Source organism: Sus scrofa, chromosome 8, assembly GCF_054392235.1.
Source record: "Sus scrofa isolate SSC_HxYL_T2T_F1_AM1 chromosome 8, Sscrofa_HxYL_maternal_Yorkshire_Landrace_v2.0, whole genome shotgun sequence".
NCBI lineage: Eukaryota > Metazoa > Chordata > Mammalia > Artiodactyla > Suidae > Sus > Sus scrofa.
In genome coordinates, this window is record NC_139390.1 from 132,746,215 (window position 1) to 132,763,597 (window position 17,383).

The 17,383-nt window shown below is 32.8% G+C and overlaps 1 protein-coding gene across 7 annotated transcripts in view; it reads right to left on the reverse strand.

Moving 5' to 3' along the window:
- Positions 1-17,383, reverse strand: part of GRID2 (glutamate ionotropic receptor delta type subunit 2) — a 1,344,144-nt gene that overhangs the window by 496,476 nt on the left and 830,285 nt on the right. For all 7 annotated transcript variants that reach the window (XM_084973393.1, XM_084973394.1, XM_084973395.1 and 4 more), the window contains one exon: positions 16,987-17,106. In XM_084973393.1, coding sequence (XP_084829519.1) covers positions 16,987-17,106 — 120 coding nt within the window. The remainder of the gene's footprint in view (positions 1-16,986; positions 17,107-17,383) is intronic.

Genomic DNA, 17,383 nt, shown 5'->3' on the forward strand with positions numbered 1-17,383 from the left:
ATTTTACAATCACTCAATAAAATTAAAATATTTTAATGTTGTCAGCAATAAACAATGAGTAAGATTATTTTTAGTTCCATGCGTAAGTTAAGAGGAAAGTAGAAAAATAATGAGTAGATATTACCAGGAAGGGGCACTCGTACACCCTGTTATCACTGAAAACACTGAAAGTCCTTTGATCCATGGAAATAATTTTTAATATTTGTAAAATTAGTATTCTATAAAAAATTATTAGAATATTTCCTAACTACAACATCTAAAAATTATTATCAGTAGACTAATCAATAAATTACTGACTTCATTTCCTACTAAACACTACCCTTAAACATAATGTGATCACACTGAACTGAATTGCATCACTGACTAAAATGTAATGAGGCTACAGAATTCCCATGCTTCAATAATTCTATGTTTAATTAATTTTAACCAAGTTAGGACATCAGACAATCAAAACATTCATCAGTTTGATATCTCTTATATCTGGAGTAATTTCCATTGTTGATATTAAGTAAATCAGATATACCAGACTAGAATGCTAGGTACTCACTATATTTATATATGTTACTTTTTATGTTTCAAATCATCCAGAATACACTTCCTTTTTTCCCTACTTTTTTCTTTTTTTTTTAGGGCCGCAGGTGTGGCATATAGAAGTTCCCAGGCTAGGGGTCGAATCTGAGCCGCAGCTGCTGGCCTATGCTGGTCACACTGGATTGGAGCTGTCTCTGTGGCCTACACCACAGCCTGATCCTTAACCCACTGAGAGAGGCCAGGGATCAAACCCACATCCTCATGGATACTAGTCAGGTTTGTTACCACTGAGCCACAATGGGAACTCCCTTTTTTTTACTTATTTTTGATGTGAATATTAAGTTGTTAAATTAATTGCATATCTTCTGCTACTACTATTTCTTTTTTGTTCTACATGCATACTCCACTTTCAAAATGAGCAAATTATTTTCACATCTATTGTTTTCATATAGTTATAAAGTCAACATATAAGCATGGCACAATGTCAAGTGTTCTGAATGACTTTAGATTTCTATTTTCTTATGTTATTATACTACTTAAGTATAAAATCCAAAGCAGCATCAGAATCATTTGTCTATGTTTGTTATGAAGTTATAACATACAGTAAAAGATGACTCACAAAATATCTTACCTATTTCTCTCTATTGTATGAATACAGTATGTCTTTGGTATATGTTGCTTATGTTTATTTATATATCTATACTCATACCATCTCACAGATTTCTATTATGTATCTATCATATATTATCTATATCTATAATCTTCTAAAAATGATAATTCCAGCAATAGTGAGTATTCATAACTGCTTGCTGGTATCATACAGTCTTGAAGAGACCTGTGAATTTGTCATTTAATATGGAGCACTCCTTGCTATGCCATGATTCATCCAAAGCTCATCTTGAAAAGAGATAACTGGAATTAATAGCCCCAGTTATTTTTGTCTGACTACACTGTGGAAGAAAACACTTTGGCTGGAAAACTCTATTTTGGATTATAATACATTTAACTAAAATTTATGAAAATATTTTGTCAGAAGTTCCAACTCACCCTCATGAGCACCCATTTATTTTTAATCAAAATGTGCTTCTGTTAACAAGATAAAACTGGATGTCAATTCATAGTGAGGTGAAATGTGGCTGTCATTGAAAGAAAGAAAAGTAAAGCTTTGAACAAATGAATGGAAATATTATCTCTACTTTCACATATCAAATTTAAACAGAGAAATTAAAAAAAAAGACAAGACTAAAAGTTAAATATTACATAAAACACTGTAAAATAAAGTTAAAGAGTAGAATATATATATAAACATTTCCATAATTTTACAATCAGGGGTTTCAAGAGAAAACCATGAGAATTTATGCATTTTCTAGAAATGTGAGAAATTTGTATTAGTGAGACTTTTCTCCTTGGGAGTTAATAAACTGTGAAATGACTACAAATATATTTAAATAGTGGTTCTGTGAGAAAAAAAAAAAAAAGAACAGATCTCACCTTTACTGTTTATCTCTACCAGGTATAGGTTTTATTGTGGAAAGCACTCTTAATATAGTGGAAAAAACATTGGATTAGAGGTCTAGGCTTGTTTTTTATAACAAACTAATGATTTTTAGGAAGGCCTCCAGCCCACAAAATTCAGGAATACATATGTAAGATAGAGATGTTTCACTAAATGGCTGGTATTTTTTCCCTAGTTTTATGGTCCCCCGGAAATTTTGGGGACAGACCAAAAAATATGCCTACTTGGAAAAACTTGGGTATATTTAAGAACGGACAGAGAAGCCAATTTCTGAATTGCAATTATTTTGTTTGTCCCAAAAATAATTCTCCAGTTCCCAATTTTCTTTCAAGAGAATATATCCATTAGTACAACACTTCCTATATGAGAGACAGAAATATAACATTTTTTTCACAATCCTAAAAGACACTGTCTATTTAATGAAAGTACACTTATTCAGATCGTATTATTGCTCCAAATGGCAACAATCAGACATTCTGAAATGCACGTGTCTAGGTCTGAAAGATTTCTCATCTCAGATTGGGATATAGATTCATATCAAAGTTGAATGAATCAAAAGAAGAAATTCTCAAGCAAAGCGTTTCAAATGCTTTTCCATTTAAACCCACAAAACCCACTTTTATTCAAGCACTCCAGGGTAATAAAACGTTCCATAGCGTCTGATTAAGAATTGCTTGAAAACATTTTCAATGGATTAAGTACTTTTCTCCTCATGAGCATCAAGTGACTTTCTTGGAGTGATTATATTCAGCTAGATGCATTCATTTTAGTAATTAGACATTTCAAGGCACAACCTATATTATTACAAGATATTTTAAAATTATTTTTAAAGTGAGATTCATTTCTCACTTTTGATTATAAAAATGAATTCCAGAAATGCTACTTTATTATTATAAGGGAGTTGACTACCCCTGATTATACTGAAAAATTTAAAATCAATGTTCGCTTCCTATAAATGTAAAAGCTCCTTATTGCACCTGAATTACAATGATTAATAAAAGTGCATCTAATTACTAAAAGAGCATCTCCATTTCCAAACATTTATTTTCCATATTAGAAGGAATGCTATGCAAACTCAGCTTTCTATACAACTTCAATAAATTATTTATTAAATCCAGAGAATTTGCTGGAAAGACATATAAGGCCCTGGTACAAATGGTGACAATTTAAGGTAAACAAGCAAACAAATAAAACAGTTCATCAAAATAAGATTTGTTGCCTCAACAAGAAGTGGAATATGTAACAGCAACAACTAAGATGGATGAACTTAGTAACTGATAACAATAATACTATGTATCTAAATAATTAATTTTTGAATGAAAACATTTAAAACATGGTCCATCAAAACTCTTTTGAGTATGACAAGATTTTAGATGATACAAATTTGATGATTTAAACTCCTATGGAAACTGCAGACCAGAATAAGATATAGATTTTTTGTGTTTTTTGTTTTTCAGATGTTAAAAAATCTTTATCACTCCTTCATTCCATTATATACTTTTTTAATGGCTAGTAAACATTTGGGATTCAGCACGGACTACTAGTTTCAGGGTACAAAAGAAACAACATAGACATTTATATTTTAATAAAACAGAGAAAATTTGAAAATCTTTATAAGTTATTTTACATTCAGGTGAATAAGAACATTTTAATCTTAATAGGTGGTATGAGTTCTAGGTCTCAGTACAACTACTATTCATTTGAATATTCTCTCCTCAAAGATCAAGAATACAGCAAGGACCATTCTGTCCAGTCACAACCATACATTAATAGCCTCCGTGCTGTTAGGAATGAAGATCAGTTGCCAAACAGCAAATTCCTGTCTTCAGCACAGTCAATATACTGCTTTTAGCATATAAATCGTTTCAATTTTTTAATAATGCAACAAATTGTGTTACTTCTTTTTATTGTAACATACCTTCTTTTTGTCAAGAAGGAAATTCTGAAGGAAACAGAATGCAAATTCATAGCAGAAACTTTAAAAGGGGCAATAGTTTATAGGTCTAAGCCATCCCAAAGTCTCAAAAAAAAAAAAAAAGGTTTTCAATAGCATAGTCTCTATCAAAACAAATGAGCAAATATCAATCCCTTCGTTTTCCAGACTAACTGGGGGAGGGGGGAAGCCTTAATAGTCTGTGACTAGATTTAGTGTGTCAAGTCTCCTGGTCACAAAAGAAAATAAAAGAACTGGGGTCTGAGTGGGGGTGGCAGGAAAGAGGCAATGCAGTCAGCAGTGACCAAAAGCCATGATTACAATTTCAATTATTTATCACTGACAAATGGAGAGTCCCCAAACAAATGAGTTGTTGCAAATTTGGTGAGACTATGCCTAGACTACTTAAGCCTTTATAATTACTCCAATGTATAAAATCCAATTCCTGTTGAAGGAGAACTTACAATCCCCTGAAGGAGTCAAGACAGGCTTTAGAGAATAAGAAAGATGTATAATCACATATTTTAACAGACTACAGAGACATTCAGAGGTGAAAGAAAGCAGATGATTTGAGGTACAATGACAAACCCCTGGGATTATGGTTCACCTCAACCTGCCATATTAGGAGTGTCACTGTATAACAAATTAGTCTGCTGTGAATTTCCAACATATATGGACAAATGACTCACATGGTATGTGACCCCTTCCTCCACTGTTTGCACATTCATCCAACCTCTGAAATAATTCTTCAATATCTGCCACTTAAAGTTCAATGATGACAAGGAGACTTCACCAAAGGAGAACACATGAGCAAGTATTTCTCAATTCTGTGTATTCCCTACTTAGATCGCTTTAATGATTATTGCTCTGGCAATGGGTCCTGGACATTAATCACCATTTGTGGTTAAAACTACATTGTGTAGGTGAATTTAGGCTGGAGTGAAGTTTCACTGGTGGTATGTGTGTATGTCAGAAGTTGGGGTAAAGCAGATTCCATTGCATCCTACTGTGGGTGCTGTCAGCAGAGTAGGAAGGAAACTGAAGCTTGCCTCCTTTGTATCAGGTACAGTCTTAAACTCTTAACTGAGTCAGTCTTCAGCATGTGAACTGATGAACCACCAACTCTACTGGTCTGCAAACATTTACTAAGATTTTGCATGTCAAATAGCAGCTATTTCTTCATAATAAGCCCCTTCCTCCAAAGTGGCAAAGTAATACAGATTTTGTAGTCTTTATCCAAAAGTCATTTGTTCTAGTTCTACAAAAACTCAAACTGGAATTGTGCACTCTCAGTCATCTTTTCCCCATGCCAGAAAAGCCAGCATCATCCCCTCCACCAGAGTCCCCTCCAAGAGGCAGTGAATGCTGCTTGCTGGAGTAGGACCCCATCAGAAGTCATCTCAGTTCAAGCAACGGCTAACTCCCAGAAAGATCAGAGTAAATCTAAACATCATTGGATACAGCTATCATTCTTTCTTGCATGAAGTAATAGGAGATGGGTTTCCTTTGAAGCAGAAATGATCTAGTCCACAGCATATGCTTTTCAAGAGTGGGGTCAGTTATTTTGAGGGTCTAACAGATTGTAAATTTTGTAAGATATTAGACTGAATATCACATGTCTTAAGGGTACCAAATATTTTCTTGAAGACAGATCAAAATAAAAGCTGATTCAGCTTGTTTCTTTTCTGTAGCTAGGTTCATTTGTGCCATATATTAGATTCCAGATATAAGTGATATCATACGGTATTTGCCTTTCTCTTTCTGACTTACTTGCCTTAGTATGAGAGTCTATAGTTGCATCCATGTTGCTGCAAATGACATTATTTTGTTCTTTTTATGGCTGAGTAGTATTCCATTGTGTATATGTACCACATCTTCTTAATACATTTATCTGTCAAAGGACATTTAGATTGTTTCCATGTTTTGGCTATTTTGAATAGTGCTGCAATGAACATACGGATGCAGATATCTTTTTCAATGAATTTTGTCTGGATATACGCCCAGGAGTGGGGTTGCTGGATTATATGGTAGTTCTATATTAGTTTTCTGAGGTACCTTCATACTCTTTTCCATAGTGGCTGCACCCTTTTACATCCCACCAACAGTGTAGGAGGGGTCCCTTTCTCCACACCCTCTCCAGCATTTGTTATCTGTAGACTTACTAATGATGGCCATTCTGACCAGAGTGAAGTGGTACCTCACTGCAATTTTGATTTGCACTTCTCTAATAATTAGTGATGTTGAGCAGGTTTTGATGTGCCTTTTGGCCATCTGCACATCTTCTTTGGAGTCTGTTCAGGTCTTCTGCCCATTTTTCATTTTTTTCTTTTTTCTTTTTTTTTTGCTGTTGAATTGTGTAAGTTGTTTGTATAATTTAGAGAATTAAGCCCTTGTCAGTTGCATAATTTGAAGCTATTTTCTCCCATTCCATAGGTTGTCTTTTTTTGTGTGTGCTTTCCTTTGCTGTGCAACAGCTTGTAAGTTTGATTAGGTCCCATTGGTTTATTTTTGTTTTTATTTCTATTGCCTTGGGAGACTGACTTAAAAAAACATTTGTACAGTTGATCTATACATATAGTTATATATGTATGATTGGGTCATTTGCTATACAGCAGAAATTGACATAAAATTGTAAATCAACTATAATAGAAAAAATAAAAATCTTACAAAAAAAGCTGATGGATCTATTTTTATGACGTATATTGTATGTAAAGTAAGGTGGGAGGGAAAAAAGTTGGAACATATTGTCAAGTCATAGCATTTACTAGATTCTCTCCATCATATAATCCTTCTAAGATACAACTTTATTGTTAGAAATATGACAGTAAATGAGGGTGGAAGATTTTCCAATAATTAGTTTAATTTTAAACACTGGGATTATGTAGGCTATGCTGGCTACCAGAGTCTCTGCTATTAGCTTCCCACTGAACTGTAGATGTTCTCAAGTTTGATTAATAGACTTGCAGAATTTTAGATTCAGAAAGAACATTAAACAAAATAAAAAGTTTAATTTTTCATGCTATCACTGTGATTGCCATGCATAATCACAATGAAAATGAAATTATTGCCCCTCTTCACACAGTAAATTCTTGCCAGAATTTGGCAAGTAGACTTTGAATTTCTTATATTGACTTAAAAATGAATCACATAGATCATTGCCCATTTTCAAATTGGCATTATTTTTATTATCTTGCAGTATACAAACTACAAATATAATTTCTCTTCATCCTTATAATATTAAGGGATAGGTATTTTTATTCACATTTTACAGATTGAGACTCACTGGGTTTAGTAGTCCTAAAAGCATATGATCATTAGTGACAGTCAAAATTTCAACTCAAGTGTAGTTGAAGGTTAAGGCTTGGGTTAAGGACCTGATGTTGTCTCTGTGAGGATGTGGGTTTAATCTCTGGCCTTGAACAGTGGGTTAAGGGTCCAGTCTTGCAAGCTGCATGTGGTATATGTTGCAGATGTGGCTCTGTTTAAACCCCTAGCTGGAAACTTCCACATGCCACAGGTGCAACCATAAAAAAAGAAAAAAATTCAACCTAGGTATGTCGATGTTTGACAGCAAAGGTTATGTAGTTTTTCCCCATTACAACATATTAAATGTAGCCTAGTTGTTTGAAAATGATCTTGAATTATAAATATCAATAATTCCTAATAAGCCTGCACTCTCATGGGCCCTTTCATTTGGCTTAGAATAACCCATCTACTTGCTTAAAATCATCAATCCATTCTTTCCCTATTCTCTATGAACCCTGCAAACAAAGTACACAAAATCTTAGTTAATAATCACTAAAATAATCGATTATATTTTTGGGTGACCAGAAGTGACAACTCTGCTAGGCATTAAGGATTCAATGATGGAAATGGTGTGATCCCATGACCACTTTCTAAGGCAGCATAATGATAAGTTACGTGCACATGTTTATTATTTTTCAATTTGAATAAAGAAAAACATAGCTGTTACACTTGGAGATGGAGAGAAGGATCATAGATTCTTATGTCAGTATGCACATGAATTCATTAGTTCTCTCATTAAATACTTCACGAGCATCTAATATATGCCAAGATTTGAGGGCTAGAATAAGAACAAACATTCTTGTCTCATGGAGTTACACTCTAGTGGAAAAGACTATAAACAAGTAATTTATTATATTTACTGTGTATTTGTATATATGTAAACATATATACACATCTATGAGGATGATATGTATATGTATGTATATAACTTTCCAAAACGTGGTAGAAAGAGATAAAGCAGATAATACGAAAAGGAAATGTTATTTTAGATATTGCATAGTCAGAACACAAATATAACATTGAGGAATACTAGTACACTATTTAATAATTGGCCATTTGAAGGCAAAGCTCTTCTTTCTTCTAAGTACAAGGCAGTAAAACATTTCAATTCATTAAAAATGGACCAATGGCAACCTATATAATACCCTTTGCAAAAACGGTTCATTAAATTTTCCCAAGAATGAAAAGCTGTAGGCTTTATATTTGTGGATTTAATGTTGAAGAACCTGAGGAAAGATTCTAAACCTACCTGAAGAACGATTACACCTAGGAGCTAGAATATCATTGCTGTACAATTTTATTTCATCCGCTTGCATGAGAAAATTTTATGAAGATACTAAGCGTTACTGTGCAATTAAGATTGTTTGTGAAACCAGTTTTAATCTATTTTCCCTGGCCTTATTTTCCTGTTTGTGATAAAGTTCAAAGGCATTAAGTCTAGAGAATTAAATTTTAAAGCTGAAGCTCAGGCTTCACAATAAAAAGTGGGTGGCACTGGCAAAACCAAACCAAAGAAGAGTTCAGACACATAAGCAAAAAACTATTGTGTACAATTCCTCTTCTAGGAAAAAAGAAACAAACAAATCAACCCTTTAAATTAACTATTTAATTTAATATATAATGTCTTCTATGAAATTTAGTTTTAGAAGATTAAATAGAATATTATTACTTAAATTATTTTTTTCTTCTTGTAAATTTTGTATTGTGATGAACAGAAACAGGAAGACCATTTTTTAAGAAAGTTTAAGGATGTAGAAAACCTTCAAGATTTCAGTATTTGGCTTTGAGGCTCACCTGAATTTATCTTCGAGGATATACGGTGTCTGATACCTTGGACGTTTACTGAATAAAACACCAACTTACATCATGGTAAAAGAGCAGGTAAAAAACATCAAAGCAGGAAAGCTCTTCATTTTGATCAGCATCAGTGAAAATTAAATAAGCCCTTTCACATTTTTGCCAAATTAAAAGAAAAAAATGAAACCTCTACTCATACAATGCCAAGAGGGATAAGACTAGTCCAAAAGCTGGGACTTGGTCAATCTCCCATTCAAATCCTACACAGAAACAACAGTGCTTAGCTTATGAGAGCTGACAGCATCCCTGCTCCAGGTGATAAGGCTGCAGGCATTGTATACACTTAGCCACTGGCAGTAGAATAAACACTGACAACTTGACAGTTCATCAATTGGAGAGCCATTCACTCTTTTCGAGACATGGAGATACTGAGAGTGGAACCTTAATTTTAGACACACATTGGGTAAAATATACACTATAATTATTTGCACAGCAATGCTTCCCTTTGATAAGTATCACTGAAGACATTGTACATTTGTTAATGTCCACGTGAAGGAATTGCCCCACTTGTAAATGGAGCTAGCAACCCACAAACGAATTTATAACTCTTAAAGTTACTTGAGATCTAGGTTTGAAGCTTTATAAACTTAGTAATTAAAACTGCAGCTTGATAGAAAAACATTTGAGTTATAAAACATTTAAAAATTAAGAATGCTCATAAATTTTTTTAAGCAAGAATACAATTTTTTGAGTGTCAGTAATGTAAAAGGCACCATACATACCGATAGTTCCTTTCACATACTATTTACATAAAGTTAGCACACTGAAGTGTTTCAATTCAATTTAGTAATCATAGCACTCTGATTTTAGGAACAAACAAATCATCGCAGGAGTTTTTAACATTACTGAAGAATAAAGTAGACAAAATTTGAGGTATCTGATTCATGTCAACTGAATGGCATAGATAACATTATGGACACTGAATTCAGAGCAGGGTGAAGAAAATACATTGATCTTGGAACTACACTGACCTTAGAAGGATAAATGAAGCCCACTTCTGTCACCCTTATAGTTATGACTTTTCATATCTATAGATGCGTTCTCCCTTTGAATCATGAATTTAGATGTCTCCCTACTTCAACACAACTTGTTGGCTCTGAAGCTCTCTCACTTAATCCATTCAATACCAGTTTCTTCATACTTGCTGAGGACTCTGTTCTCTTGATCTACACCTTCTCCAGGTTGTTGAGACTTCTCCTGCCTTCGTTAGCAGACATGTCCAGTAAGATTTCATGCTTTATCACCTCACCCATTTTCCTGCCTCATTACACTGCTATCAGAAACAATAAAACACAACAAGACAAAAACAATCTGATGAAATCCCAACCCTACACTAATGCAAATAAGTCCTGTCCACTGAATGTTTCAGATAAAAATATACAGCCTTGTAGAACAGTGCTACAATAGAATTTTTGGTCTCAACTTCACATGAGCCAATAGCCCTGCCTGGCAATTCTTCCATGTTCCCTAATTACCTCTCTCTGGTTTGCCACAGCAGCTCTTTCAAAACTTATTCGCTGTCTATAAATTTCCAACCTTATTATCGCTAATGTTTTCTTTCCCTCTTAGCAGATAATCTCACCTCTCATTTCTCCAAGAAAAGATAACATGTTTCTCAAGAATTCCCTTAACTTCTTGATAGCACACATGAAAAGTGGCTTGCAAACACACCATTCTCTCCTACTTCCTCCACCCATCACTCAGTAAAATGATGTCCTTGGTGCCTAAGAGTAAGCACTTGATCTAATTCTGGATCCAATTGGCTCTCTTTCTCCTGGACTTTTATCAGTGATCACCTGTCTTTCCTTTATCTTCTTTCTCTTACTACCTACTGGCTCAGTCTGTAAGCATGAAGTATACTCAACACTCTAACATTCTGAAAATTATCTACCTCCATTTCACAAAGCCATTTAATAACTGTTCTTGCAGTCAAGCAGGTTAATATGGTATTTACCCTCGCTTTCTATTTATCACCTTCCTTTTTACTTTTCAACTTGTCACAATTTAAACATATGGGATTATTGCTCCACTAAGCTCCTCCTCATAAGGAGCAATTTGCAACATTTGTTGATGTACCAGGCAGTTCTGGACCCATCATATAACTAAATCAAGAAGGTTATACCTACCTATGAGTTTAGTAACATGTACAACGTCACTTGGTTTTAGGTAACACACAAGAATTTGAACAGTCTGATGAATTAGCAATCACATTCCTAACCCATTTGCTCTCCTTCCCCTCCTTAGTTACTGTTAAACCCTAAGATCCTAAATATAATGGACTCTCTGTAGCCTTTATATTACTGCTATTCTGCTGCATTGCTGACCCTCCCCTATTTCTTTAAACTCTCTTCTTAGCTTCTATTAGTATTGGACTTCTATTAGTGCAATTATCATCCTTGAACATACATACATACCTAATTATTGAATTATGATTAGTTTTTTTTTTTTTTTTTTGCTTTTTAGGGCTGCACTCGCAGCATATGGATGTTCCCAGGCTAGGGGTCTAATCCGAGCTACAGCCTCCAGCCTATGCCACAGCCATAGCAATGCTAGATCCGAGTTGCCTCTGCAACCTATACCACAGTTTACGCAATGCTGGATCCTTAACCCACTGAGCAAGGCCAGGGATCGAACCCACAACCTCATGGTTCCTAGTCAGATTCGTTTTCTCTGTGCCTCGATGGAAACACCCATGATTAGCATTTTTGTAAAATGGAGGAGTATTAGGATCATAAGGCTTTAAGAAAATTAATGATAACATTATATGGGGTAATTTATATAAAGGATACTGGCAGAAAAAAAAACTGATGCAAAATGATATGCATAAACTTAGGGAGTAGAGTGGAAGGAAAAGACATGAAGGTTTGTTAAGGAATTAATGAATACCTATGTAAAGAGCTTTTATTTGTATCTGTATAGCTCTTTCTGCAAATGAAATAATTTCTGTATATATACCTTAATTATATATCTTTTTTTAAAAGTTATATATTCATCTTGATTTTACAACTATAATGATGTCTGAAAAGGTTTTCTGATATCATTTGAGGAGTAACTAACAAAAACTCCAAAAAAAGATACATAACTTTCTGGTAAACAATCATGAATATTTTCATTTTCTGAATCTTCACTTATACTAAACTTATTTTGTGATTCTAGGTTAACTATTTTGTTTCTATTTGACTCCAGATAAATGTGACTAGTTTCTTATTACTAAATAAATACATTTGAAGGCAGAGAATTGACTCTAAGACAGGCTTTCCCCAATACTTTTGAGATTCTCTATGACTCAATGGTAATCTCTGATACTCTCTAAGCTCTTCCAGAGTCACGAAATTAGCACTAGCACCAGACACTCAGCATTAGTTGCTTAGTCATCACAAATCCCACATGGATAACCACAGGTTTTGCCATCATAAACCTGCTACACCCATGCACATTAGAGTGAGATCCACGCTGAGACATTCAACAGTGAACATACCAAAATATAAAAATAAAGACAAAACTTAAAATCAGCCAGAGAAGTAAGGGGAGATGATGGGAGGGAGACAAACAGCAGAGTTCTCAACCATAAAAAAACACCGAAGCCAGGACTGGTACAATGATATCATCAACATGCTGAAAGAATAAAATGAGCACTGTGAAATTCTGTGTCTAGGGGGAATATATTTAAAGAAAAAAGATTAAATAAAAACATCTTCCGATAAATAAAAACTGACAAACATGGCCACAAGAAAATCATCAACAAGGGAAAATTTTAAAGCTATACTTCAAGCAGAAGAAAACCAATTCTAGATATAGATTCAAGAAGGAAAGACAGGCAAAAGATGTAGAAATTATGTGGGTACATATAAATAAATATTTATGGCACAAAATAGTAATGGCAATACTTCTTGGAATAAAAAAATATAACATTAAAAACATGAACAATAATTATCTATAATGTGAGAAGTGGATATATTGAGTAAATAAAGTTACAATGTTGTATGTAAGTCATCTGAGAGAAGCATGAAGATACTAACTACTGTAGATGTTGATAAAGTATGCATGTTGTAAATTCCAAAGGAACTGTTAAATAATAGAAGCAGAGTATATAACTTGTAACTTAGTAATTTAAAACTATACATTAATAATCCAACAGAAGGCAAGAAGTGACCAAAAAAAAAAAAAAAAAAAAGGAACCTGGAATAGGCAAGGAAAATGTAATGTACAAAATGTAAATGTAAAAATGGTAGACTTAAATCAAAATGTATAACTAAATACATCAAATTTAAATACTGAAATGTATCATCTTTAGGCATAAATAGTCAAATTGGTATTGAATAATCAATTATTATGGTTTTTATAAGAATTATATGTGCAATGAAAGGATACAGGAAAAGTTGAGAGTAGAGGATAGTAAAAAGAAAAGCCATCCAAATAATAATGGAAGGGAAATTGTTTTTGCTCTATTCATAGCAGTCAAAGATATTCTTTAGGAAATAATTCATTATTAGAAGTATAAGCCTTATAATAATGTAAGAGTGCTATTAACAAAGAAAACTGTTCAGAAATAAAAATAAGTTCATATTTCAATATGTTTCAGATAGTTAAAAGAGTATTATTATACAGTTTTATGCCAATACATAAAAAAACCTTTAAAATTTCATAAAAATAAGACTTCTTAAGTTGGTAAGAATTAGGAAATATGAGTTATTTTTTATTAGCCATGAAAAAATGGAATCAGTAGTAAAAAAAAAAAATCCCCACATAGAAAATTCTAGTCCAAGTAGGTTTCATAAGATCAACTAGCCAACACTCAAGGAAGAAATTCTTCCAGTTTTATATATTTGTAAAGAATAGAAAAAAAAGAAACCCTCTCCACCACATTTTATGAGTCCAACATAACCTTAGTATCAAAGTCCAACAGAGGAAAATCTGAGGTAAATTTAGTCATGAACATCAATGTAAAAACCCTATGCAAGGTAGCAGTAAATTTTTTAAAAAATCATATAAACATAAGAATAATTTTATATAAATATAAAAATTAGGTTCATCCCAGGAATACATGAATGTTCCTATATCTGATTAAAGTTGATAAAAAGGAAAAATGAAACATTTATATTTTAATATTGAAATATTTTTCTATGATATTGATAATTAATATAAGGATTCCTATTACTTTTACTTTCATTGAGCATTGTCCTAGAGACCCTAGTTGGTGCACTAGGCAAGAAGAAATAAAAGGTGTAAAAATTAAAAAGGAAGAGACAAAATCATCAATCACAGATGGTATGCAGAGAATTCACTAGAATTTAAAGATAAATTATTAGTAGTAAAGAGTAGAGCAAGAGAGCTGAATATAAAATCAATATAAAATACCGATGAGATTTCTATATATAAGCAACCAATAGAAAATTAAGTTGAAAAAGATTTTACATGTAAATGATATTACATTCATACAATATAATGCCACTCAGCAATATAAGTAAACAAATAAATTAGTGACATGAAAGGAACACTGTACCTAAAAATCATGTTGAGAAAAATGAATTAGTACAACATTATCCATTCATATGAACATCCAAACTAGGTAAACCTGTGTTGTTAAGAGTGGAAAAAGGGTCAATGGGACTTTTGGGGTGATGAAAACGCTCTATAACTTGATTTGGATGGTGTTCCCATTGGTGAATGCAATACCTGAAAACCATGTAGACAAAATTTGTGTACTTTATTGTATTTAGATTAAATCTCAATCAAAAAAATAAAGATACTATATTGAAGAGTACACTTGTGCTCTTTTCTTTTCCTATACATATATTTAACAAAATCGAAGAAGATAAAGGCTTAAATATAAAAGACAGAACTATAAAGCCTTTGGAATATAATTGAGCATAATGTTGTTATGAATCTGACAGTAAATAATGATTTCTTGAATAAGACTAAACAGCAATAATCACAAGGAAGAAAAGTCGTGTCTACTAAATTTAAAGTACTATGAATGGAATGAAAATTAAATGCACATAGAGGAAACTATTTCCAATATAATTAAATATCATAAGACTAATATTCAAAATTATATATATATAATAAAATCAATTACAAAAACAAAAGATAACCCAGTAGCAAATGGCCAAAGGACCTGAGTGAGCAATTAACTCAAAAAGAAACCTGAAGAGCAAAATAATGCAGGAAAAGATTCAGAATTTTTTTATAGTCTAGGAAATGCAAATTGAAACACAAGGATACACTATTATCGATCCAATGACTTAATAAAAATGTAAAAGTCTAACAAAATCAATATTTGGTGAGAATATGGGACAGTGTAAATTTGCAGCACTGCTGGAAGTATGTAAATTGGTAAATCTCTGTGAAGTAGGTTTGAGATTACCTAATCAAGTTCAGTACATCTTTTCTCGTATTGCAGTAATTCTACTCCTGGATACAAATCCTATAGAAATACGTGCACAAGTACAAGAGTATAAATCCAAGATATAAGTCTAAGAATATCATAACATCATTGCTTATGAGAGCCTAAAAATGGAAACAGACCACAATAGATTTTGACATATTCACACAATAGGAAACAATACAGAAATATAAATGAATAAACAATAACTGCATATAACAAAAAGAATAACACAAACAGAACAAAGAATATAATAAGAAATATAAGAAGAATATAAGAATATAAGAAGAAAAAAGAATATATGCAATATTGTATCTATTCATTAATTGAAATATTGGAAAAACTTAGTTATTAAAAGATTCACACTTAGATGGTAAAATTATATTTAAAGTGTAAAGAAATGAGTATCATAAAATTAAGGTTGATGATACTACTGAGAAGGAATGTCAGTATTTGAAGTATAATGGAGGTTTTAGGAGGCTTGATATTACTATATTTCTTTACTATAGAAGTGGTTGTTTCCTTATAATAATTCACTAAACTATTCCTGTGTTTTAAGCAGTTTTCTATATGTTTGCTATGTCTTACTGCAAAACAATTAAAAACATATTAAGATAGTTTCACCTTCTCTAGCATAAATTATCACGTTTTTCTGCTTCTTATAATAATTCTAAATTCCAATGTCTAAATTTTTCTGCATCCTAAACCTCAGCACTGGGTAGAAACTCCTACTGAAGAACTTGTTCTCAATGCGGCCAACTTTATACATTGAGAAATTCATCATTATGAACTCTGTATGCACACTCAATTACCTCAGTTTTTCCCTTACCAAAAATGCATAAAAATGGCAAATCAAAACTATAGAAAAGTCATTTCTCCAGGGGTTTTTCATTTCTCCTTGAGAAAGCTATTGTCCCAGTATTTCATGAAACATCCTTTATTGGCACTCAGCTTCTTACCTGTGATTGGTAGTATATAACCAAACTTCATTTCCTGCAGACCATTTTCTTTCTACTTATTACATGACACATATAGATGCTGAAATACTGTAACATCACATTTTATAGTTGACTTTCTTATTATATGAAATTTATCAAAGCTCTTATTCTGGTTTTATACCTGTTATAAGTTAAAAACCAAGCAGCTATGCACCGTATAAATACTAAATTCACAGCTTTATAAAAAATTATTATTATCATAAATGGAAGACTATGCACGTTCCCTAGGCAACAATCGGTTTACTTTTTCCCCTTTATTCTGAGGCACAAATAGAATTTATTGCTTAAGGCTTCGCTAAGTACATAAGGTCATCTAAATGCCTACTTCTTCCCCCTCTTCTTCTCTCCAAAACTACTGTAATAGATTTTAATGCATACTGTGATTTTTCTGCATGGAAAAAAATCAAACAAAACCACATTGCTATAGGAAAAGCACATTTATCAACGTGTCTGGTCTTACTTTGCGAACACCTCGACCAAGCTCTTCTCCGTAGTTGGTTCCAAGAATTTCAAAGTGAACATTAGGATTGCCTCCATTTTCTCCAAACTCTAGCTCTCCAGTCAACCCACTAACTCCACCCTAAAGGAGAGAAAAGATACCGAGGTAAGATGTTTGCAAAATAATAATAAGAGGAAATTCTAGGAACATAGTTTTCATCTATAAGATAAATACTTTTTTCAAGCATGCAATTATTAACAGGCTATTTTTTTAAACAGATGAACAACATTAACAGAGGTACAATTGAAAGTAACCTTGAGTACCAATCCAATCCCCTCTACTCTACAGACAAGAAAATTTTGAGACAATAAAGTCAAATTAGTACTCTCAATGACAACATGTTCGAGTTGAGGCTAAA